Source organism: Arachis duranensis, chromosome 8 (assembly GCF_000817695.3).
Source record: "Arachis duranensis cultivar V14167 chromosome 8, aradu.V14167.gnm2.J7QH, whole genome shotgun sequence".
Classification (NCBI taxonomy): Eukaryota; Viridiplantae; Streptophyta; class Magnoliopsida; order Fabales; family Fabaceae; genus Arachis; species Arachis duranensis.
Window position 1 is genome coordinate 18,077,147 of NC_029779.3, and position 25,572 is coordinate 18,102,718.

The 25,572-nt window shown below is 35.3% G+C and overlaps 3 protein-coding genes across 6 annotated transcripts; 2 read left to right on the forward strand and 1 right to left on the reverse strand.

The window, feature by feature from the left end:
- The first annotated feature begins 12,618 nt into the window (after positions 1-12,618).
- Positions 12,619-16,806, forward strand: LOC107461198 (putative zinc transporter At3g08650). Of its 3 annotated transcripts, none has more exons than XM_016079667.3 (6): positions 12,619-12,946; positions 13,238-13,961; positions 14,244-14,528; positions 14,711-14,839; positions 15,265-15,362; positions 15,581-16,806. In XM_016079667.3, exons 2-6 carry the CDS (start codon positions 13,482-13,484, stop codon positions 16,389-16,391), a joined length of 1,803 nt encoding a protein of 600 aa, XP_015935153.1. In that variant the 5' UTR covers positions 12,619-12,946; positions 13,238-13,481; the 3' UTR covers positions 16,392-16,806. The 3 variants fall into 3 exon arrangements, with proteins under 3 accessions (XP_015935153.1, XP_015935154.1, XP_052109007.1); XM_016079668.3 differs by having other exon boundaries at positions 13,299-13,961; XM_052253047.1 differs by lacking the exon at positions 12,619-12,946 and adding an exon at positions 13,070-13,086.
- Positions 16,807-18,415: 1,609 nt separating this feature from the next.
- Positions 18,416-22,960, reverse strand: LOC107461208 (WD40 repeat-containing protein HOS15). 2 transcript variants are annotated; one of them, XM_016079683.3, is made up of 14 exons: positions 22,782-22,960; positions 22,024-22,169; positions 21,540-21,900; positions 21,351-21,445; positions 21,210-21,256; positions 20,677-20,827; positions 20,435-20,498; positions 20,153-20,311; positions 19,947-20,068; positions 19,747-19,821; positions 19,418-19,471; positions 19,265-19,338; positions 19,071-19,145; positions 18,416-18,897 (listed from the first exon to the last, which is right to left on the reverse strand). In XM_016079683.3, exons 1-14 carry the CDS (start codon positions 22,840-22,842, stop codon positions 18,678-18,680), a joined length of 1,704 nt encoding a protein of 567 aa, XP_015935169.1. In that variant the 5' UTR covers positions 22,843-22,960; the 3' UTR covers positions 18,416-18,677. The 2 variants fall into 2 exon arrangements, with proteins under 2 accessions (XP_015935169.1, XP_020984677.1); XM_021129018.2 differs by lacking the exon at positions 22,782-22,960 and having other exon boundaries at positions 21,540-21,908; positions 22,024-22,164.
- Positions 22,961-23,519: 559 nt separating this feature from the next.
- LOC107461237 (MFP1 attachment factor 1) lies at positions 23,520-24,315 on the forward strand. The gene has a single exon (XM_016079718.3). It carries the CDS (start codon positions 23,625-23,627, stop codon positions 24,096-24,098), a length of 474 nt encoding a protein of 157 aa, XP_015935204.1. The 5' UTR covers positions 23,520-23,624; the 3' UTR covers positions 24,099-24,315.
- Positions 24,316-25,572: the final 1,257 nt, after the last annotated feature.

The window sequence follows — 25,572 nt, forward strand, 5'->3', positions numbered from 1 at the left end:
GAATCCTCTCGAGTGAAAAAAAATTAGATGTTATCCAGTATTTAATTTAATCCTTTATAGTTTTTTCTTTCCTATTTAATTTTGATCCTACTTAGAGAATTAAAGGTGAAAGATCACACTTTATTCTCTCAAGTGTTTTTTCCACTGAAGAGGATCCATTTTTCATTGTCTATGCTCCTTCCAACTAGAGTCACACGCGTCTCGAAGCACGAGCAACCACGCCACTTTCATCTCATGAAGAAGAGACTTGCGTTCATCACCCTAGCAATGCCCTTAAAATATTGCCATGCAAGACTATATTATTACCTCCTGGTTATAGATCCTTTAAGAGATGCGAAAGCGTCAAACACCACCGAAGAAGAAAATTAGTTCAAAAAATAAGAATAAAATAAAATAAATTTTTGCTATATAATTTTAGGAGTAAACTACCATTTTTTATTTATGAAAGTTCAGAACGCTCATAAACGTATCCACGAATAAGAAAAACTACCATTTCTACTAATGAAAGATGGACTTTTGTTAACAAAACTATCCGAACCCTAAAAAGTTATTTGAAATTCTCAAAATACCCTCTAATATAACTTAACCCTAACTTCTCTTTTTACTCCACACTACCATTCTCACCCAAATCCTTTTTCATCACCACTTTCATCCCCAATCACCACCACCACTATCGTCATCACCATCAAAACCATTCCTTTCTCTCTTTATGTTGTCCTATACACCAGCAAACTCAATGACACTTTTTGCCGTTTATCTTCACACCCCGACGACTGTGCCATTTGCTGCTTCGAATTCGAAGATGATGATTATGTTTGAACCTTGCTTCTTTGCTCACAAACCTTCCATGTTGATTGTATCGATACTTGGCTTCGTTCTCACATAAACAGACCTTTCTGCCGCGCTGGAGTTCTCTCTGCCGCTTTGCTGTTTACTCTCATGTTCGCCGCCAGGATCTGACCAAGTCTTGATGCCGACGAATATAACTCGAAATCAGCAGGGGAAGTAAGGGATTGGACTCTAGTTGCAAGGAGAAGAATTCAATTCGATCGAAGGGGAGTGGAGCACGGTAGAATTTGATGGATTTTCATAGGAACGGAAAACCTAGAATGAATGAGAAGAGAACTGTGAGGTTAAGGATGAGGTGCTTGAAGTTGGGTTTGGTTGTTCGTATAATTTTATGGTCGGGAGTAGATTACTGCATCTCAAACTGCGGAGTTTCTTTCATGGATAACAATGGTAGTTTTGCTTATTCGTGGGTAGATTTATCAGCGTTCTAAACTTTTATAGGTAGAAATGATAATTTACTCTAATTTTAGTAAAAGAATCTTACTTTTGGCATTTTTGTGGTGGAAGATTAATATATCGCTCTAAAATTTCATCAAAGCTTCAAAACATATATTAAAAGAAAAGAAAAGTCAGTCATGCATGTGCTATTATAAATTTATAATACATCTAACGTGCTTTACATAAAAATGATAAATGATCAGACACTCAGAATATAAATTATAGCTCTTACAATAGTATTTATTATAAAGTTGAGTATTTATGATAAAATTCTTAACGCATGTGGTATAAAATATTGAAAAAAGTAAATAATTTTATTGTACTCTACTCAGAGTACTTAATAATGACTCCATAAGAATGAATGAATGTTTGTAGTGAAGAATTGAACCTTGCACTGGAAGAGAAGAGAGTGGGTTTGCCAGAAGGGGAGAACGTGATGAGAGCAACATCAACATCACAGAGAATAGAAAGCTCATAAGCTTTTTTGACGAGGTCATTCCTCCTCTTAGAGAATGTAATTTATCTGTTTGTTATGTTCTCAATCTTTTTGATGGGAACCTTCACTCTCTCCATATCTATCACCTTTATTCTTTCACTTTTTGTGTATATAATTGTTTACAATGAACGAGAGAATGTTGAATTGACAAAGTTAAGCATATGCGTTACCTATTAGGCGGTGATAGTTGAAGAAAATATGCAAGAAAAGAGGAAGAAACATGGGCTGAGATTTTGTCTTTATCAGACCAATTAATAAATATGGGTTGAGAAGGAACTAACCAATATAAAACTATAGCGATTTTTATGCTCATAAATTAATACTCCGAATCTATGTTGTTTTCATATTCTGAGGATCCCAAGGTAAACATCATCTTCATCTAAAATTTGTTTGATGATGGCAATGGAAGAAACTTAAATTGAGATTTTGTTAGTATCAGTTAGTATCAGGTCAGTTAGACAAGGTATCACCACAAAAATGGAAAGAAACTATCCATTAATCAACGTAAAAATTGTGAATGTTTATATGCCTAACCATTAATATTCACTCTGGAATTTGTGTTGTTTTCATGTCAGAAGATAAAGATTCAAGTGAACATCATATTCTTCTAAAACTTGTTTAGTGGTGGAAATGATAATGTGTAATGCGCCAGCTGAAAAGATCATTAGCAATTAGCACTAGAATTTATCTATTTTTATTGATTTACTCTTTCTCTTCTTCAACTTAAGTTACGCGGATGCTACTATCTAGAAGTTAAAAAGTTAGCAGATATGAGGAATTTGTTATGGCAACCTTCACTTTGTTATGTTCTTAATCTTTTTGATGGAAACCTTCACTCTCCTCATATCTATCACCTTTATTCTTTCACTCTTTATGTGTATATATGGCTGTTTACTATGAATGAGAGAACGTTAAATTGATGAAGTTAAGTATACGTGTTACTGTTAGGCGTCAATAGTTGAAGAAAATATGCAAGAAAAGAGGAAAAAACTTAGGCTGAGATTTTGTCTTTATCGAATCAATTATACGGGGTGATACCACAAATAAGGAAAAGAACTAACCAACATAAAACTATGGCAATGCTGATAAATTTGTGTTGTTATGAAGATCCCAAAGTGAACATCATCTTCATCTAAAACTTATTTTGGTGATGGCAATGGAAGAAACTTAAACTGAGATTTTATCAGTATCAGGTGAGTTAGATAAAGTAACGACACAAAAAAGGAAAGGAACTAACCATTAACCAACATAAAAATGTGGTTATTTATATGCTCATAAATTAAAATTCACTTCTAGAATTTATGTTATTTTCATGTTAGAAGATAAAGATCTAAGTAAACATCATTTTCGTCTAACATTTGTTTGGTGATGGCGATGATAGTGAGTAATGCGCCAGTTAAAAAGATCATTAGCAATTAGTATAGCATTGATCCATTTTTACTGATTTAATCTTTCTATTTTTAAATTTAAGTTACGCCAATGCTAATCTTGAAATTAAAAAGTTCGTAGGCGCGAGGAATTTGTTTGATTTTGGGTATATAAAATTTATCTTATTTTTTATGTATCTTTTAATCATTAAATTAAAAACTAATATGTTATCATGCACAAGACGAATCCTCAATACAAACTAATAGCTAACAATTAGATCAGCAACTTAGTTAATTTGTGACATGAATTAAAATTAAATTATTTTATTAAATTTTTTATGATGGACCTACTACTTTAAATAAAAATAAATAAGTACGGGTTCGGATAGTAAAAAATGTTATTTCCACCTTCATTTTACAGTAAAATATATGTATACTTGTTAACGAGTAACAAACTATATCTTAATTGGTATAATCTCTCTATTCTCAGTGAGAGATTTTGGATTTGAGTCTTGTCAATTTATTGATGAGATTAAAAATGAGAAAGAGATTTAGTAATTAATAATAAAATAAAAAAGTTTTAATTTAATCTATAAAATAAATTATTTTATTTCTATATTATTTATTTAATTTGTATTTTTTTAAAATTTTTTAAATTTAATTGTTAGGATTAATTTTTTTAATCCACAGAGAAGATAAAAATTTTATTAATAACATTTGATAGTTTTTAAGATTTTCATTAATAATAAAATTAAATAAAATTAATAATGTTAGATAATCAACTTGCCAACATTAATTTTTTATAATTTATTTTATTTATCTCAAATTTCAGATTTTAAATTATAAATTTTTTACAGACATATATTTACTTTCAATTAAAAAAAAATAATACCAAATTTTTATTTCCTTCAAATTATTTCGATATTTATTATAGTATATTTTTTTCATGAAAACATTAATAAAATGCTCTGTAAATATATGGTAAGATTGGTTTGATTCTGGTTTAGTTAATCAGTAGTAATTACATATATTATTATAACTTTTTTTTTACTCACGATATCTTTCAACCCGACATATTAAGAACTAATCTATCACGAATCTGAACTCCATTTAAGGGATGATAATATTTCAATGAATTTTGTGGTCGTCGTTCTTTTTAACCCCATTTACTTTATTTTTTTGCTATTATAATGGGTCCTTCTGCTCAGAATTTTGAGCTCAAGAATTTTTTATTTAAAATAGTTTGCTCAATAAAAATAACAAACTAAATTTTAATTAACCCTTTTTATACATCCCAAAAATCTTAAAAAAAATTGAAATATACTTCTAATTATTTGTAAAAGATAAAAACATATACTGCCACATGCCAATAGAAATCACAAAATCAAAATATTCTTGATGAATGTTGAGAAGGAACGAGAAAATATCAATTAGTAGAGTATAGACTCAAACCTTAGAGTATTATATATCAAGATCAACCGAAGATGTTCCGTTGTACGGACACAGAACATTTTGTTCCAAAAATTGTAGGCGTACAGTAAACTGTTGCAGTTAAGGGAGGCCTGTTATTTAAAGTCGTTATCTTTTTTTTTTAAGTTTGGTCAAGTGGATTAGATAACTTAACACTTGGTGCAGACACCAAAGTTTGAACCCGGGTGCAGCATATTAAGAGGCATATGGTTTAACCAGTTGAGTTAGACCTTAGCTACAAATTCGCTCATTGTTCAAAGTTAGGTTTATAGATGCAAGCCTCATAGAAATAGTGTCTTGCCTCTTGAGAAGATGGATTGAATTTTCTTTATTCATTAGGCCTTATTAATAATTTTTTGTTGAAATGCTTCAACTTTCCAAATATAAATCACAATTCTGACAAAAAAAAAATAGAAATTACAATCAAATGCTTATTTAAAAAAGAAAAACACAATAAGAATAAAAAATATATTTGGCGGATGTCATAGGGATAAAAAATACATAACATTTTTGATACTTTAAAATCGTGCATAATAAAAAAAATTGACATTCAAACAAAAAAAAACATTTATAAAATGGAAATATCGTAAATTAGAACAATATTTTTTATCTCCACTACAAATTTTTGTAATACAAACATTCAATAATCATCATCATTATCATCATCATCATCATTATTATTATTATTCAATCAAACATGGGGTGTGCCTTTTCTGGAGGCACGGACAGTGCTTTCGACACTTTATTTAGTGTGTGTTACATTCTAATTGTTATTTTTTTAAAAACTATTCATTATTATTTGACTGTTTTGTTAATGTTGCAAGTCTGAGGAGTATTGAAATTAGTCTCACATCAAAAAAAGCATAGAAGAGTGAGGAGTTTACAGGATGAAAGACCCATTAATTTATTACCTTAAGGTTTTGAGTTGGATGTGGTGTTGTTAGTGGTATTGAGAGTGCACATGCAATTAGTTAGAGTTTGTTAGAAACAGTTAGAAAAGTAAGTTATACTTGCACTAAGCTGCTCTTATAACATGGTATCAGAGCTAGCAGATCCATGACCAACACATCATCATCAACACCACAAATCACCACCAATGCTCAAATGAGCTTGCTAAATCAGAACGTATTTGCAATTTTTTTCTGCAATCAAACTCAACGACAACAACTACAAAGCATGGAAGAAACAAGCACTGGCATGCATCAAGATCAACAAGTGGCAAAATCATCTCAATCCAAGGAAAGTTCCTATAAGGTTCAATTCAGAGGTAGATCGAAATAATGGCATTGAAACTCAAGAATACCTAGATTAGGAAGTTCAAGATCAATGTCTTGTTGCGTGGCTCACAACGTCTATGGAACCAAATTTTGTGAATCGAGTAATTGAATGTGAATACGCTCATCAGATCTGGAGCGTTCTTGAAGAGTTCTTTGAAACTCGAATTAAATCAAGAATCAAGAAGGCTCAATTAAAGGGATTCAAGTAGCAAGGTTCTTCAATCTCAGAGTACATGGCCAAAATCAATCAAGCAGCAGATTCATTAAATGCCCTAGGGGCTCCACTCACAACGGAAAAGTACATCGAGGCTGCATTAGGAGGCCTCAGCGAGGAATATAGCACTTTCATCACATTAGCCACAACAAGGATTGAACAAATGTCGGAAAGTGAATTTGAAGCTCAATTGCTAACTCAGGAAGAGTTACTTGAAAGATTTCGAAAACCAGAGTTTGACTCAGTACAAGTTAACCTCGCTCAGAGTAATGACGCTCCAGAAAGATTACAAGGACGAGGCTACAGCAATCACAACAACTACAACAACAGAGGCGGATTCAGAGGCAGATTCAGAGGTTCTCGAGGTAGAGGATATTATAGAGGTGGAGGAGGAAGATCGTCATGGTGGCAAGGCAACAGACTACAATGTCAGTTATGTGGAAAGCTTGGTTATACAGTGATCCAGTGTTACCATCGTTTCAACCAAGATTTTATGAATCCCCAAATGCAAACCCTAAACTTAGCCCAACCCCCTTCTCTAGCATTTCACAATGGTTCAAACTCCCAATTACCTTCCCAACAGCACCAATCAACCTCAGAGCCATCAGCTACAACTTCAAATTCTCATGCCTTTTTATCACTACTGTCAACAATTTCAGACACAGCTTGATACCCTGATTTTGGTGCCTCTCATCACATTACATATGATCCAAGAAATCTCATTGCAAGAGCAGAATATGAAGGTTCAGAGCAAGTATTCGGAGGTAATGGTCAAGGTATAGACATTAAACATATTGGAAGTACATTAATGCATGCATCACTGTCAAAAAGACACTTTAACCTGCAAAACCTTCTCCATGTCCCTACCATATCCAAAAATTTAGTTAGTGTAGCCAAGTTCGCTTTAGACAATTGTGTGTTCTTTGAATTTTGGCCTTATTTGTGTAATGTGAAATGTCAGATCTCAAAAAAGACATTACTTCAAGGACTACTTAAAGATGGCTTTTATAGATTTGAAGGAATTCAAATTGTCTCAAGAAATCTCAAAAATAAAGAAACTCAACTTTAAAATCCACACTGTCACAGTGCTACTACCCTCAGCAACACTATCCTCAAACCAAAAACAACTCATCCAACTCTCTCCACCCTCACTCCAACACAACAATCCATTGAAAGAGTAGCTGTTGCTAGCTCTACTTCTCAATCCTCCACAACATCACATCAAGTGCTACTACAACAAATCTCTGAACAACTACCTTCTACTACTATATCTCAAAATTCTATGTTTGTTGTAAGAAATAAGCAAGAAAATATTATCCAAAACACAAAAAAGTCTGTAAATAAGTTCATTGGTCATGTTAGACAGTTACAAGATTCTGAGTCTGTACTTAGCCCAATAGCAAATGTATAAGTTTAAATTGCATGTAAAAGTTTAAGTCAAGTAGCTCAATTGTGGCATAGAAAGCTTGGGCACCAATTTGAAAAAAATTGTCTCTATTGTAATGAAACAATGTAATGTTCTTAATCATGCCACAATAAATAAAGATTATCTCAATCCCACTTTGTGCAATGCTTGTTGTATTAGGAAAATTAATAAGTTACCTCACACTGATTCTCACATAAATTATGAACCCTTAGATCTCATTTTTTCTGACATTTGGGGGCCAGTGCCAGTGTATAGCAAGACAGGCTGCAGGTACTACATTTGCTTTATTAATGCTTTCACAAGATACACCAGCATCTACCTGCTACAAACAAAAGGACAAGCGTTCCATGCCTTTCAAAAATACAAAGCAACATTAGAACTCAAAACTGGATTAAAGATTAAAGCCTTACAAACAGACAATAGAAGGGAGTATTTGTCTACAGCCTTCACTCAATTTCTAGAGACAAATGGAATCCAACATAGACTCACCTGCCCCTACTTCCACCAACAAAATGGCTCAATTGAAAGGAAACATAGACACATTACCGAAACCACTCTAATCCTCCTAGCCCAAGCCAATCTACCCTTAAACTTTTGGGGAGAAGCAGCCCTAACAGCTGCCTACCTCATTAATATCCTTCCTACACCCAAACTCAACTACATATCACCGCACAAAACCCTCACCAATACCAAACCTGATTACACCCATCTCAAACCCTTTGGCTGCACTTGTTATCCCTTCCTTAGACCATATAACACTCATAAATTTGTCCATAGATGCCACAAGTAAATCTTCATTGGTTATGCATCAAACCATAGAGGATACCGATGCCTCTCACCAAATGACAGAGAATTCATCTCAAGAGATGTGTTGTTCAATGACCATGAATTCCCTTACTATCACCTCTTTAATTCTCATTCCACTCAATCAACTTTAATATCCCAACCCCAGTCCATACCTCCTCCCTCTCATCCTAATCCTCTCTGCATCATTAGTTTTCCTGCACCACCACCTCTTCATCCATCTCCTCAGTTTCACCACCTGAATCTTCCCCCCTCACCATCACCACCACCCCCACCTAACCTTATTCCTCCTCTTCCGTCCTGCACGCCTGCTCACCAGCCTCACACAAACCCTGCCACACCTGTTTCTGTCCCTTACCATCCCCAGGAACCTCCCGTCGCTGTCTCATATTTGCATGCATTACATGATACTTCCAATTCTGTTAATTGTATATCTCTTTCATCATCTATTTTACCTATTTCTGCATCTGATAATTCTGTTGCTGTCCCTATCCTGCTAATGATTTTGCTAGTGACCAATCTTTCAGTATAGGTGTTCCTCGGCCTGGTAGCATTGATATTGTGCTCCTTCCACCTCCCTCTACTAATGGGCACCATATGCAGACTCGAAGCAAGTCAGGCATTCACAATCCGAAAACTTATGTAGTAGTACTTCAGGATGCTGTCCTTGATCTTCATAATGCCCTACCTCCGACAGTTGCTCATGCTCTCAGCTGCCCCCACTGGCAAAAGGCAATGCAAGAAGAGTTTGATGCCCTGATGAAGAATCAAACGTGACAGCTAGTTCCAGAGCCTTCCCCAAACATAGCACCTATCATTGGATGCAAATAGGTGTTTCGCATAAAAAAAAATCCTGGTGGAAGCATTTAAAAATACAAAGAAAGGCTGGTAGCAAAGGGTTTTCATCAAAAAGAAGGAGTCAACTTTGATCAAGTGTTCAGTCCAGTAATTAGACCCCCCACAATTCAAATTGTACTTAGTTTAGCGCTGTCCAAGGGATGGAAAATCAGACAGTTTGAGTTTAACAATGCATTTTTCAATGGAGATTTAGAGGAAACTGTGTTTATGACTCAACCCAAAGGCTTCATTTCCACTGCTCATCCTCATCATGTTTGTAAGCTCTAAAGGTCTCTATACGGTTTAAAGCAAGCCCCTCGTGCATGGTTCACCAAGCTCAAGCTCACCCTCAACATATTTGGATTTACTAACACCAAATCTGACACCTCTTTGTTCACCAAAGTCACCAACTCCTCTGTAATTTACATTCTTGTCTATGTGGATGACATCCACGTCACTGGGAGTTCCCAATCTGAGATCTCTTACTTAATTCACCAACTAAATGCTGTATTTTCACTGAAGGACCTAAGAAAAATGAACTACTTCCTCGAAATTGAGGCAATTCGAACAAGTGACAATAGAATATTATTGTGTCAAACCAAATACCTGAAAGATCTATTAACAAATGCTGGGATCAAGGATGCAAAAAGGGTGCCTATTCTAATGGTGTCAAGTCTCAAATTATCAGCACATGGAGAGGAAGCCTTTTCAAAACCAGCCCTATACAGGTCTGTAGTTGGTGGCCTTTAATATGCTACAATTACAAGACCTGAAATTTCTTTTGTTGTAAATAAAGCTTCTCAGTTTATGCATCACCCTCTTGAGAGTCATTGGAGAGCAGTAAAGAGGATCCTAAGGTACTTAGCAGGGACAATTAACTATGGTTTGAGGTTTCAAAAGTCAAATAAAAACAGAATCTATGGATTTAGTGATTCAGATTGGGGCAGCAATGTTGATGACAGGAAGTCCACCAATGGTTTCTGCATCTTTCTTGGACCAAATTTAGTGTCTTGGTCAAGCAGAAAGCAGCATGCAGTCTCAAGAAGCTCCACAGAGGCAAAGTATCCAGGTATAGCAGCATGCTTAACCGAGATCATCTGGATTCAAAACTTGATGAGTGAAATGCAAGTTTCCTGTTCAACCAAACCAAACCTTTACTGTGATAGTCAGAGTGCAATATTACTAGCATCAAATTCAGTTCTTCATAGCAAAATCAAACACTTTGAATTAGATCTATATTTTGTGCGAGATCATGTTGCTCAAAAGAAAGTCAACATACTTCATATCCCATCCCAAGATCAAATGGCAGATAGTTTCACAAAACCTCTTCCTAGTTAGAACTTTGAGTGCTTCAGAACACAGCTAAGGGTAACCAACAGATTTTTCAGGACAAACCCCAAGAGCTCAAGTAGTAAGATTGATGTTAGTGGTATTGAGAGTGCACATGCAATTAGTTAGAGTTTGTTAGAAATAGTTAGAGAAGTAAGTTATACTTGCTCTAAGCTGCTGTTATAAATATCACAGCAACCTATAAGAGAAGTCAGTTTTTCATCGTTAATGCAAATATTCCAATTCTACATCATCTTCAATTCTCTTCTTCTTTCACAGTTCTTATCCTCAAATCTCTTTCTTTTCATCACTAGTCTGATACTTCACAGGTGTCTTCTCATCTTGTGTTATCTCACTTGATTCCTCCCCGAAATCTTTCCGGTGGTCGAGAGTTCCCCACTGCAGCCCAACAAGTGGTATCAGAGCCGATGGTTAATCGATCTGGTTTAAGGAGTATTCAAGGTGAAGTATCGAAAGTCTTGTCTTCCCAACAAAGGTAGTCCAGGCGGCGTGTCCCGTGGTGTTAAAATTAGTCTCACATCAAAGAAAGCATAGAAGAGTGAGAAATTTATATGATGAAAGACTCATTATCTTACTACCTTAAGGTTTTGAGTTGGATGTGGTGTCTTCTCATCTTGTGTTATCTCACTTGATTCCTCCCCAAAATTTTTTAAGTGGTCAAGAGCTCCCCACGGTGGTCCAACATGTTTATGCTTCAAACCTTTAACATTGGTTGCAAAAACTTTTAACCTTATTACCTTTCACTTTAATGCAAATAGACAGATGAGAATGTCTTAAAATTTTGTGTTCTTGATGAAATAAAATAAACCCATTTTTTATACTTGATTTGATTTTAAAATGTTAATGAATGGATTAAAGGCGCGATAAAACCAGCAAAGGCAAATAAAATGTACATACATAGTTTTAAGAATATGAAGCTGATAAAATTATATAAGCATAGATTGGTATGCATGCATTATTTGCCTAATTTTTTTGTGTGTCATGCATTATTCCTCAATGTTCACTGTTCACTGTTCATTTCTCATTCTTCAATGTTCAGAAATGATTTTTTTTCTTTATTTTTTAGTTTTTTAATGGCTACTCAAAATTTGTTCAAAAATCATTTTTTGTGCTCAATGCTCATTCTCTGAGTTTGTTCACTATTGTAATTTTTTGTTTTTAATTTTTGAAGCTGAAAATTTTGATAATCCTTGTTAATTTATGAAAATTTTGTTAATATTTATTAAAATTATGCTAAAAACTTTGTTAAATTATGATGGTATATAACTTGTTATTTTTTGTTTTTAACTCAACAAAGAAAAGTATAAATTGATCAGCTTTGTTAGAAAAGGAATAAATTGTTTAACTTTGTTTTTAGTTCAACAAAAAAACAGATGAATTAAATTAAGTCTATTAAGCATTAATTAGATGAGTGAAGATGATTGAATATTTGTTTTTGGTTTAGTTAATTTAATATTTTTTCTTAATTTTTGTGATTCTCTTTATGAGTTCAATAGTTTATGAGTTTAGTCACCAAAAAAATAGTTTATGAGTTCAATAATACTATAATGAGTGTTAAATAGTTAATTATTAGTTATTATTTTTAAGATTTGTAATGAATTATAGATGATAATATCAATCAAGGAGGACTTGAGGATATTTATCTATATTTTATTTATTAGGATAAACCATAAAAATACATCCAAATAATTTTGTTATTAATAAAAATATTTTTAAATTATTTTAAAATATAACAAAAATATTAAAAAAGAGTACTATTTTTTGTAAGTAGCAAACGTTCTTTGTATTTGACAAATTACTAATGTATTTAATCCAAAATTTTATAGAAATATTTAGATAATTATTTAAAAAATACATACAAAAAAATTGAATAAATTTTTTATTTATATATATATATATTTTAAAGTATTATTAGTGGTTGATAAAAAATATATACTTAACAAAATAAAATTATTTGAATATATTTTTAATGATTTATTTTAATTATTATTTTATTATAAAATAATTATTCTAATTAAATCACAATTAAATTGATTAAACCAGTAAACTAATAATTAAAAATCGGTCTGATTTTCAGAACCTTCAGAACCTTGGTAAGAAGACAAGAGACAGCGTATAAGCTTGCAAACTGCAATGCGTTTTCTGCGTGCGTTAAGTCGCTGGTTTTCGGAACCCCTGAAAACTGAAATTTAATTCCCCTTTCCCTTTCTAGTCCCTGTTGACAAAGCAAGAAGATAAACATCTTCTTCTCTCTTTCAACTCCTTCCTTTTTAACCTCAATTCTCATAATTCTCCCTTCTTCTACTCAATTAGGGTTTTCATTTTTTCCACACTCTTCTTATTTTTACCCTCTCACTTCTTTTTAATCCCATTTCGTATATCCTTTTCTCTGCCGCTTTGCAGCAATGTTCCAATCATGTATGTGATTCTCACTTTTCTTCACCTTCTGCAACTATGGCTTAAAATTTCCATCCTTTTTAGAGGGGAAAAAAGCTTTTTTTTTTTTGGATTTTTTTAGAGGGATGGGGGACTTTTGAGATAATGACTGTGAATTTTTGGTGGGTTTAATTGGGTTTAATTGTATATGATATGATATGATATTATTGGTTCTTCTTCTATTTGGGAAATAAATTACACTGCTTGTCCATATTATTAGAATTGGAATTTGAGTGTGTTAATAATTCCTTTTTCATTTTCTTGTTTGTGTAGGTAGGATGGCCTTAAATTGCTAGTACCCTGTATCAATTTTTAGCTGCATTATGCATTTCAGGTGACTTTTTTGAATTGCATTGACTTTGATGATGATATCAACAACTGCTTTCTCAATTAAGCTGGTTGAAGAAGCTTGTGTTGTGCTTCCTCCATTGGCTATGGAGTTGTAGCTTTTGGAGGGTTTTGATTTGGGGCTGGTGGCATAAAGAGTGTGACAGTTTTATTTGGGTAGAGGGGTTAAATGTTGCACATGGCTCCAAATCTGAAGCTTAGGTTATGCGTCACCTTGTTGTTTTTAGTCTTAAGCGTTCTTCTGTTTGGCATTTCAAACGCCGAATCTGAAGGAGTTTCACAAATAGTTAGATCTGCCCCGGATAAGGATGTAGGAGCCAATGTATTTGATGGAACTGGTGAGGGTTCCTTTAAGTTTGAGGATGGTAATACTATGAAGACTAATAGGAAGGGTGGAAACAATAGAGTTTCTATTTCTACAGTCGCATTATTTACATTGGCAATGGCAGCTGCCACTGGTTTAGGTGCTGTGCCCTTCTTCTTTGTGGAGCTTGATCCGCAGTGGGCTGGATTGTGCAATGGAATGGCTGCAGGTGTCATGTTAGCTGCAAGCTTTGACCTCGTACAGGAAGGGCAGGAATTTGGCGCGGGAAATTGGGTTGTCACTGGGATTCTATCTGGAGGAATCTTTATTTGGCTATGCAAGAAGGTGATAATCAATTTTTGTGTTAATCATTTCATATTATATCAGGGGAGCAGATCCTCACAGTAATAACTTTACCATGTCAAGTGTGAGATTTCAACATTGATTGACAAGGTCAGCCCTTGTACGATTAATGGAGGAAATCTACACTTGACATATACCAATTGAGAGGATCCATTCGGATTGTTATCACTATCTTTCTACTTTTAGCATAAAAGAAAGTTTATGCCTGGTGTAACTGTGTGCCTCTGTTTACTGATACTTCTTGTATAATCTCTCGGGTTTCAGTTTCTTGAGCAATATGGGGATGTAAGCATGCTGGATTTAAAAGGTGCAGATGCAGCTAAAGTTGTTCTTGTGATTGGAATAATGACTCTCCATTCTTTTGGGGAGGGATCTGGGGTTGGCGTCTCTTTTGCTGGCTCAAAGGGTTTTTCTCAAGGACTGTTGGTAACTTTGGCTATTGCTGTACACAACATACCAGAGGGATTAGCGGTGAGCATGGTGCTGGCATCAAGGGGTGTCTCTCCACAAAATGCTATGTTGTGGAGTGTAATTACTTCTTTACCTCAGGTGCATCTTTAAAAATCACTTTTGAATTATATAATATAACTTTGCTTGTAAATTTTGGTCTTTGATATGCACTCTTTGTTGAAGTCCCAAAAGAGTAGGCATATAATTCTATAGTCTACTGCAAATGTTTAACCTTGTCTTTGACTTTAGTTGCTTAACTTCTTATTCAAATGTTGATGCAGCCAATTGTAGCTGTTCCTTCATATATTTGTGCTGATGCATTCAGCAAGTTCCTTCCTTTTTGTACTGGATTTGCTGCTGGATGCATGATTTGGATGGTTGTTGCAGAAGTTCTTCCTGATGCATTCAAGGTTATTAGCAATTTATTATTTTACACAATAGATATTTTCATCTGCATTGTCCTCTTTTTTGGGATGCGGGTGTCATGAACGAAGTCTCCTAAAACCTAAGCAATCAGGCTCATGAGATTTTTAGTAAGCTTGCAGTGACTAGAAATTTATGGCGGAAAGAAGAAAAAGGGACAAGAGAAGCCTTGAATTATTGATGTGAGATGATTTGTTACATAATATAATTCTTTTCTTTATACTAATAAATACTTTAGGTCTACTTCCAACTCAGCCTACTAGCATAACATCTCTATACAAATGAGGGATCCAAATAACTTCACTAGGAAGCATAAAATGTGCTGGGTGGGGATGCAAATGGGATCTGTCCGTCAAGTCCTACATGCTTTATAGATATGCAATATTAATTTCTCTTCCCTTTTCAATTTCAGGAAGCCTCAGCTTCACAGGTTGCATCAGCAGCAACCCTTTCTGTAGCATTCATGGAAGCTCTAAGCACCTTATTTCAGAATTTCACCCATGACTACAAGTGAGTTTGCTGAATTTTTTTATTTTGTTGAGGACAGGTTCCTATTGGGGTATCAACTGTATTATTTTGTTTGGATTCTGGCTTGGACAATTAGTATTGATCATCCATCCTTTGCTAAAATTTGAAAACAAATACTGTAAAATAATGGAATTTCTTTCGTATTCTGTCTGCTATCTTTTTCGTTTTCCTTCCCTGAATTTTGATTTCTTTTTTTACAGCTCTGAGGATGCTTCTGGCTTCTTTGTCTCACTACTTTTTGGCCTGGGGCCATTACTTGGTGGAGTTATCCTGGTTGCATTTGCTCTTGTGTTTCATCTCCAGCATGCTCTCCTTATGGGCACGGGTTGTGGCATTGCTTTTGTTCTTGGAGCCTGGCGACCAGTGCAGCTTATTTTGTCTTCAAAATTAGGACTTATTCCCATTATGTTGCTCCTTGCAATGGGGGCTGCATTGGTCCATTTTACATCCTCAAGTGTATTGAAGATGGCATCCAAAAAAACCTCGGGTGGTGACTTGCCTACACTTACAGGCTTCCCACTTAGTGTTCACACCCTTCAGTCATTCATATCATGCGGTGCAGTCGCTTTTCACGCTTTGGCAGAAGGACTAGCATTGGGAGTGGCTGCACCAAAAGCATACGGACTTGGCCGTCACATGGTCCTTCCGGTCTCCCTACATGGGCTCCCCCGAGGCGCAGCCGTGGCTAGCTGCATCTTCGGTGCCACAGATAGCTGGCATGGTTCCCTTGCCTCCGCCGCCATAATCGGATTTATGGGTCCAATATCAGCAATAGGGGCTATCCTCACCGGTATTGACTATAGTGGCCTTGATCATATAATGGTTCTTGCTTGTGGTGGATTGATCCCGAGCTTTGGAACTGTAGTTAAGAGAGCCCTTAGTTTGGATAAGAGGAAGAGCACATGTGGCCTCATTCTTGGTATGGGGTTTGCTACTTTGTGTCTAACTTTCACTAGGTTGGTTTGCTTGCATACACTGTACTGCAATTCTGCACCTGAAGCTGTAAGATAAGAACACAACTATGCTTCATTTCGTGCAAGATTGATTTCTAATGTTCCTGCAACTGCAATATGCATTTCTTTAGTTCAATGTCTGAAGACATAGCTTCACAAATTTGGAGAGATTGTCAATGAAGGATGTGGAAAGAGAGAGGTCAAAGATGAAATCAGATTTTCAATTGAGCCAAGTTTTCATTTAGAACATGTGCCTTATGTGTCATACACGAGTTTTTACTTGTATATATAGTTTTACCAAAGATGGAAATGGTAATTTTTTCTTCTTTTTAATCCTCTCTCAATAGGTGTTGTGACATATAGATCTGATATCTCATGGTGCTGATGGCCCATTCGCTAATACTATAGCATCTTGTGAATTTTGATATATCATCATATATGAATTCTCTTGTCTCCTTGACCATGTTCAACAAGATCTATGGAGTAGTTTGTTACTGTGTTAACAATACATAAAACAAATTAATAAATTGTATACCAACCAAATGTCTGACTTCACTTAGCAAGATCAGGAGGTTTTGTTCTGGTAGTATACCAACCAAATAAGGTGTTATATATGCACAATTATTTCCGCTAGTACCTATGTGAAAGTGCACTTGGTGAAATTGCTGCTGCAAAATTGGAATTTTCCTTTTCAATTTGTTCTGAAGTTAATACTTAATACTCCCACCATATTAATGAGAGTAGATTTTTGTGTTGGTTGTCTTGATAAGATGATGCTACAGAATGGGTCTTTTAAAAGACTAATTAAGTTATAGGTAGGTAGATGTCACTTTAAGTCAAAAAAATACATCCAAAGTTAACTGCAAGGGAACAATGTTAATTGAATGAGCTAAAAACCAAAAATGTAACGTGCACACCGAAATGCCACAAAATTTGGATCACACATTATCAATATCTCAAATCTATCCTTTTTCATTTACTCACTTATTTTGGTGCTACCTCATAAGTTTTCTCAAAGTTATGACATTCGGATGATAGTAACAATAATAAGAAAAGAAGAAAATGAAAAGGACCTACAGAAAACTCAGAAGAAAAGCCTCTTCCAACAACCCTTCATAAAAGGTTTAAAAAAGAGAGATAAACTACTTGGAAAACAAGCAACAACATGAGAGTGATTTTCAGAATCACTTTGATGATGCTGATTGGTTACTGCTCTGAAATTCCTCTTCCCTTTCCACCAACTTCTCCTTCTCAGAAGCAAATCCAATCTCCACAGTAGTTGTTCCTTTTGGCCAACACTTTGTGCTCCTGTTAACCTTGCCAACACCACAAAGGACATTCCTCCAAGGACATTGTTGACCATCCTCAGAACTAACACCCATACAATGTTTGGTACCTAAAGTTGCTGCTGAATCCCATGTGAGCTGCCCAAGTTAGAGCATTCAACATTGTAGGTGGAGGCTTATTTGGGGTCCATCTTCTTCCTCATCGCAATCAACCCATTTGAGAGAGTAGTTCTGAGGTAGAAGGCATGGTTAGGAAAATTGAATATGAAAATAATGTTAAGTACGGGAATATCAATTTAGTTTGTAGGATTAACATCAAGAAAGTATGTTGGAGAAAGTTCGAAGAAACATGAGATGAGGTGGAAAAAACAACAGAATTGAATGAAGCTTAGACCAGCTTACACACATTTTATTATCACAATTTTTTTCAAAATTTTTCCTTAAATTTCTCCAACTAATATTTTGCTGATATTTTAATTATAAATTTTAATAATATTATTATAAAAAAATTAATTTAATAGTTATATTAATTTATTTTTATTTTAATTAGTTATCTCAGGATTATAATAAAAATCAAAGTAAAAAGGAAGAATACTTTAATTCTTATATACTGTTTATGATGAAAAACTAATATAAAATTACATTTTATAATAAATAGACCATAAATAGACACGAGTCACATACATACATACATACATACATAAAATACCACGTCACCACAATCCCCCATGGCTCCGTCCAATCAAGAATCACACTGAGATTTAATTTTGAAAACCCAACAGATCACAGTCAGATATCCAAAAAAGAGAATTTGTAAGTACCATTTAAACGCACTTGGTAATTGTTTGTAACACAAAATAAAGAAACCATATACAACATTCTGGGCGTGCCAAAAAGCATTTAACGAGGCAAAAGCTACGATGGAAACTAGTTATTCTAATTCTACTTATAGTGGATGAACTGAGCCAACTAAATTACTAAACCATGTGCAACAGGAAGTAATAGTACAGGGGAATAAATATACTACTGAATAATTAGTAGCAAGTTAGCATTAATCTCTACATTCGGAAATCCAAGACAGTAACTATATTGTTTGAAAAGCAAGCAGCAACTTTATCCCCGTCCTTGTTCCAACTAATTTCAAAGATCCCACCATTGCCAGCATATGTTTTCACAATTTTTCCCTCCTTGACCGACCATATATGCATGCATTTATCCATCGATCCACTAGCAAGATACTCACCATTTGGGCTGAATGCAATCGAATATACAGGATCCCTGAGAGTTTGTAACAGAAAGGAACAAATCAAAATGATGGGATAACATAACATCGATTAATTCTAAAAATTCTAAGTTTGCACTAAGCCCGCATTTCATGTTAATGATGTTTTAACATTTGTTCCTCGTCATATATCAGCATATGTAACTAATGTATGTATTAATTTCCACACCTGTGACCATTTAGGCTGTACAGTACTTTCCCTAGTTCCACATCCCAGAGCTTTACCGTAGAGTCGAAAGAGGCACTGCTTAAAACAATATCCAATTAGAGGCGAAACACTGAAAAATAAATAAATAAATAAATAACTCAGAATGTCTCCACGTTAATTATAATAAACAGTAGCTCTTCTATAGGCATTTTTACCTTGCTAGTGTTAATTGTTGATTGGGACTGCTAGAACCAGAGCCTGCAGGGCTCCACCGGATTGTATATATCTCCTGAAGTAACATTGCTTTGTTAGGGCATAGATTCAAGGGGATAAATGGAAAGTGTACACATGGTCACATATTGCCATACCTTGACGTGTTCCTTCAAATCATGTATAAGCTTGTCCTGTTTCAGACTCCATATCTGGATCATAGTTTCATGAATAGACAAATGGATACTCATAAATACTAGGAAGCACAATGATAGTCAGGTTTACACTTAAAAGGGAAAATGCCCATCTATGGTTTTCATCTTAAACAAATAATCATAGTCCCTTAACTTTTTTAATAAATCTATAAAAAAGGCAATATATCTAAACAGAACTCTCTTCTAATTAACTACCCCACTGCCCTTCACTGGACAGTTTATTTTTTATGAATACAAAAAGTATGCCAAACCAGTAATTTCCCATTGATTACTTTTGCAGTGTGATCGTCAGAGCAGGACGCCAGCAAAGTACCCGATGGATCCCATTTAATGGCATTAACTTCACCCTGAAACAACAGCATTTCAAACATTAGAGCAAGACTAAAGCAGTCATTGAATTCTCCAACATAACATTCTGCTTTTATGATGAAAAGTTTCTATGTCAACCAACTGATTGAGCTGGAAGTGATACCTGATGCCCTGCAAAAGTTTTGATTGGTCTATTCTCTCCAACTTTGCATACATATATCATATTATCAGTGGAGCATGTTGCAAATGAAACACTGTTCCGCCAATCAACGTCAAGAGTGGGGGCTGAAAATTTGCAGAAAATTATGATTATAAAGAAAGCCATAAAAAAAAAATTATTCACCAAAACGCATAAAAAGGCTAGCTTACCTGAGTGAAATTCAAATTGTTGTTTCCATTCCCCAGTCTTTATGTCCCATACAATAGCAGTTTTATCTACACTTCCACTAAGAAGATAATCCCCCTTCTTGTTCCACTTCAGGGAAAATATTGGACCTTTATGCTTGTTTAGCGTACTCTTCAACTCTCCTAAAGAATCTCAGATGCATGACTTCAATTGACATCATAGAATACAACTTCCGTACTCACTAGTTGATGCATATAGATCATGACAAGAAACACATCTATAAAATAAAACAACAAAAGGCTCACCATCTTTAGTCCATATTCTTGCTTGCCCATCATAGGAACCAGTTGCCAATAATGTACCATCTGCCTGCATAACAAAAATCATGATGGAATATATTAGCTGGATTATAAGATGGATATACCAGTAAAGGAAGACAAAGATCAGGCTTTCAGCCAAATGGTGTGGTACATGTCCCACTAGAGACAGAGTTAACTCTATGAAGAAGCATGGCAAGAAGGCTACCACATTAATCCCCAAGACTCACATTCCAGTCAAGTGTTGTCACATCCTTGCTTTTTTCATTGGTTCTTCCTTTAAAATGCCTCAGCACCACAACATTTACTGGTTCATCATGCATGCAAGAGTTACAAGGTCCATCAGGTATTTTCCAAATTCGAGCCGTTGAATCACCAGATCTGCAATATTTTTTTTTTCCAAAAACTATTAGTTCAATCTCCAAACTTGAAATTGGTCAAGAGGGAGACAGGGAAGCAAGGGGATAAAAGTCAACATTGTTTGCCACGTGCTCACCCTGCATAAGTAGCACCAGAAACTGTGCCAATCACCATACAAAATTATGGATAATTTTAATACCGAACACTTTCATTGCACTACTAATTTATGACAAATCACCTTGCATTGTACACATAAGCCAAGTTCAGTTGGTTGTTCTATGTCCTCTAACCATATCAACATGAAGAAAAAAAAAGATTATCTTGATTCAAAAGAGCATGCCTAAAGGGAGTGGGAGTAGACAATGACAAGAGTGTGTTTTCCTTATGAAGTCATTATACTCACCCGGATGCGAGAAGAGAACCAGATGGATTCCATGCACAAGCAAAAACCTGTTAGGAATGAAATAGCTAATCATTAAGTCACATAATGTGAAATTACATAAGATCAATTAATGATGAGAAGAGCAAACAGATGAGTCCAAACCTCCGATGTATGGCCTTCCAAAATTTTCACATCAGAAGATGGAATTTCATTATGCAGTGAAATGGAACTTTGGGAGATCTCCATGGGCTCAGGCCCTGCATGAAAGAAATACATTCACCCTTATCTGAGATGCTATCAATAATGACTGCTAACTAATGGGAAAACAGTAAATAAGGCATTTGTATTTACCTCCTCGTGCTTTACTTTCTAGATTTTCAACTGTAGTCTTGTCTTCATGATTCTCAGCATGGTTCTGATCTTGGTGTTGTAGTTCTTTCTGTTCACACTTTTCTTGTTCTCTTTCCTTATCTAGCTTCATTTTCTCCACACCTTGTTCATTTTCCCTTTCTTTCTTCTCTTTTTCCAATTCTTGAACGTGCTCCCGAGCATTGTCCTGAATTAAGTCATTTGTTATTTTGTTTGATTCATGCTTATTTTGACGTTGGTTTTCCTTTTTGGCCTTTACTATACTGTGCAGTTCATATGGGTCCTTTGTGATAAGATCAAGAGGCTGGATGAATGAAAAATCCTCATCCATGTCTGCATCGCTCTGGATACCTAACACAAACACCAATCAGCTTAAGGTCCTTAAGTATACATTATACACAACTTAATATCATCAATATCAACACGAGATAACATAAAACCCAATATCACAAAATAAAATTCTTACACCACTCAAGTTTGCTTCCAGCTCAAGATATTGAATTCCCTTCTGTATGAACGTAACAAGAGCACCAGGAGGGACCATGTTTACATCAATTATTGTTTTATCGATTCCTGCTTCATACCCAAATGCAAATGCTGAATGGGTAAAACCTGAAACAAGACAGTAATCAGAATACATGGAAAGAAACATGTAATTTGCAAAATAGTTAAGTTATTAATTACACATAACTTTAGTGGTGCCCACTCTTCGATTTTTTTATTTTTTATTTTTTCAAATAACATGAACGAGCAATGATTATATACAACTTTTTTTATTTCCTAGCACCTAGCTCAAAACTTCGTTTACATTGGTATGAATTCCAATTCACATAATATTCAAGGATAAACCAATACAAGTAACTGATACTTTGAATTCAGATAATATTTAAGTACAGAGGATTTAGCATTCCTAAGAACAAACCGAGGATAATAAATTTGCATTTACCATAATATGAAAGAAGAATGCGAAAGTATATTATAAAATCTGCGAAATTTCCCTTCCAAAATCGCGGTTTTGGGATGATAATACGTACTAAGACATATACATGCTTGTGAAATTAACAATACTTTTTTTTATTTTTCTGTGAAGAGTGATAAAAAGACAAACTAGGAAAGAAAAACCATGTGTAAGAGTTCCTAACATAACACAAAAATCATTATGTAAGAATTTGGGAGGAGTAAAATTTAAAAACAAAAAGGAAGTTGATTAAGAGAAAGAATAACCAGATTCGTGAAGATAACGGAAGACTAAGTAGTTCAACTCAGAGGAAGAGATTGAGATCATAGTGGTGGATCAGTGTAAATTTGTTGAGGTTAAATCTTCACTCTCTCCCAATGAACACTCAACACAAAAATTGTACTTAGGCTCAGAAGAGAGAGAGAGAGAGAGGTAGCGAGGTGGTGGGTTGGGGATCGATTGGGATTGGGATTGTAATCGGGTCGGAACCCGATATCTGAATAGAAAGTCCGATTAGGAATCCTTACCCGAGTCAACAACACTCTTTGGCCCATATGTAATAAGGGTTGGGTTGGGCTGAAATGCTGAATAGCAATGGATTTATCTTTTTAGCCTTTTTCAGTTTTTCGAGAACAATTGATTATTACTTCCATTACACCAAATAAAAAGTGGAGTAAAAGAAAAGAAATGCAAAAATGTAGATGGTGGCACCACCACCGTAGATCTTACTTACAAGGTAATCTGTCACCGTTCAGTGGTCAATTCATTACCTCACAATACACCTTCCCCTCTCTCGATTCAAACGGTTCTCTCATTTAAATCAAAATTAATACCGTGATTATTTGAGTTTGTATATTACTATCAGGTCAAAATATAGATATTTAATTGCGTATTATTTAGAGTAATTGGATGTTTGAACAGTGTATTTAATTTTTTATTCTGAGTAGCCAGTAAAAACAAAATGTTAATTGATAAAAAAGTGTGATATGTACAAGTGAACCATCCTTTTCCTTGCTTACCCTCAAAAAGCTACTAAGGGAGTGTAAGGAAACACTTCTTTAATTCGAAATCCCAAATCTCCCAAAAACGAAAATTAAACAACAACAAAAATGACCGACCCGGAAATCGCACCCGCAACCCCATCGGAGCCGCAGCAAACCTCCCATGACCAACACTCCAACTCCGCCGCCAAGCTTGGCCCCGGCGGCATCTCCTTCAGCATATGGCCACCCACACAGCGCACCCGTGACGCCGTCGTTAACCGCCTAATTGAAACCCTATCCACTCCATCCGTGCTCTCCAAGCGCTACGGCACCATGACTCCCGATGAGGCCTCCGCCGCAGCACGCCAGATCGAGGACGAGGCCTTCGCCGCCGCCGGTGGCTCCGCGGCCTCCGACGACGATGGAATCGAGATCCTTCAGGTGTATTCCAAGGAGATCAGCAAGCGGATGCTCGACACCGTGAAGGCCAGAGCTAACACCGGTGCCGTCGCCGTCGATAACGGTGGAGCTCAGGCCCCTGCCTCCGACGTTGCCCCTCCACCAGCCGCTGAGAGTGCACCAGCTGAGTCTGAAACCTAATCCTTTTGAGGATTATAATATGTTAGGGTTCCTTTGTCGAAGCATTATTATTGCTATATAAAATATTTTAATATTTTCTATTATGATCTATCTGTAGAACTATGTTTCTTTATTGTGCCACCAATCTCTATTATAAATTTTCACTTAGAACATCTCCGGTCCTTTTTGTTGCGCCACTTGTGTACAATATGAGATCCTCCTTAATTTCGTTTTATCATTTCCCTATGTGTGTTGGCACCCTGTTTTCTTCTTTGCTGTGAAATTTGGTGTTTTGTTATGCCACATGTTAATACTCTCGTTCATTTTTTAATTCCTTGTGCTTCTTCATCATTTTTATGATTAGAATCTGTCTTATTATTCCTGCTTTGGTTTAAAGTTTTACATATTCACATGACAAGGGGTTTTGTTTCTATAATTCAGAGTTGCTACTTTAGGCATTTTGGTGAATTTTAGCGATCTTGAATGCATGCTCATGCTTAGTATATTTTGGTTTCAGCAGCTTAAATATTTTATATGATTTTAATTATTGAGTGCTTGGTGAGTATTCTCTTGTTGGCCATTATGGTTTCATGGATTTTGAATGGTCAGAGTGATTTGCAGGGACATTATGCTAATTTTGTGTTTTGATTACACTTTACATTTCAATTATCAGAGTGATCTTGAAAGGGTAGAATGAATTATGAATTAACTTAGTTTATACAATCTTGATTCTTCATCTCGTATATGTCATTTTGTGGTGCGTGCCATTTAAGTGCCTCATATTCCTTATTTGCTGTTTCCTTTTATTAAATCATTTTGGAAACTGATCCAGCTTGGTTAGCTCAAGTGGTTTGACATTTGTTTCTTGTAAGGATTGGAGAATGAATCTTGTGAATAGGAGGCAAAAGAAACTGGAAGAGCTTTACTCTATACTGAAGTTCAATGGGTTTCAGATATTGATGGTTTAAAATAATAGAGAGGAATGTTATATCTGAATCTGATAAACTTAGGGCAGTTTGCTATTCCTTGCTTGGTTTGTAGAGTCTGTGCAGCGGCATTGATTATGTCGGTATAAAACATGATTGGGGGCAATTGAGTTTTGGGATTCTTGGGAATTAAAATTCGAGAGACTCTAGGCCCAGCATTTAGGGTATCTAAGATTCAACTGTCTTTTCTCTCTTGTATACTTTCTCCTCAGAATAATTGTTTCTTTTATCTTTTAGGTTTATTGAAAAATTATTGTATTTTTATATTAATTTTTCAATGAATCTAAAAAGTAAAAGAGATTTGAGAAGTAATGAGTATTATCTTTAACTCAGATGTATAGGATTTGAAAGTAGCTATGTTCTGGGTTTAGTTAATGGGAAGTGTTGGTTTGTCATGGTGTTTAATACCTTGAATTTTGCGGGGTGCTCCTTATGAAATTGAGGTGCTAGGATGGCCACCACATCCAAAGTTATTGGCAAGGAAAAACAGTGATCTGGCCATATATTTT

What these genes read in the sequence shown, in the direction of transcription:
- LOC107461198 (XM_016079667.3), top strand. Translation starts at nt 13,482, where the DNA reads ATGTTGCACATGGCTCCAAATCTGAAGCTTAGGTTATGCGTCACCTTG. An exon ending in TAATTACTTCTTTACCTCAG is followed by an intron (nt 14,529 to 14,710) that starts GTGCATCTTTAA and finishes ATGTTGATGCAG; the next exon opens with CCAATTGTAGCTGTTCCTTC. An exon ending in AATTTCACCCATGACTACAA is followed by an intron (nt 15,363 to 15,580) that starts GTGAGTTTGCTG and finishes CTTTTTTTACAG; the next exon opens with CTCTGAGGATGCTTCTGGCT.
- LOC107461237 (XM_016079718.3), top strand. Translation starts at nt 23,625, where the DNA reads ATGACCGACCCGGAAATCGCACCCGCAACCCCATCGGAGCCGCAGCAA.
- LOC107461208 (XM_016079683.3), bottom strand. Translation starts at nt 22,842, where the DNA reads ATGATCTCAATCTCTTCCTCTGAGTTGAACTACTTAGTCTTCCGTTAT. An exon ending in CCGTTATCTTCACGAATCTG is followed by an intron (nt 22,170 to 22,781) that starts GTTATTCTTTCT and finishes GTCTTGTTTCAG; the next exon opens with GTTTTACCCATTCAGCATTT. An exon ending in AAACTTTTGCAGGGCATCAG is followed by an intron (nt 19,822 to 19,946) that starts GTATCACTTCCA and finishes CTGTTGTTTCAG; the next exon opens with GGTGAAGTTAATGCCATTAA.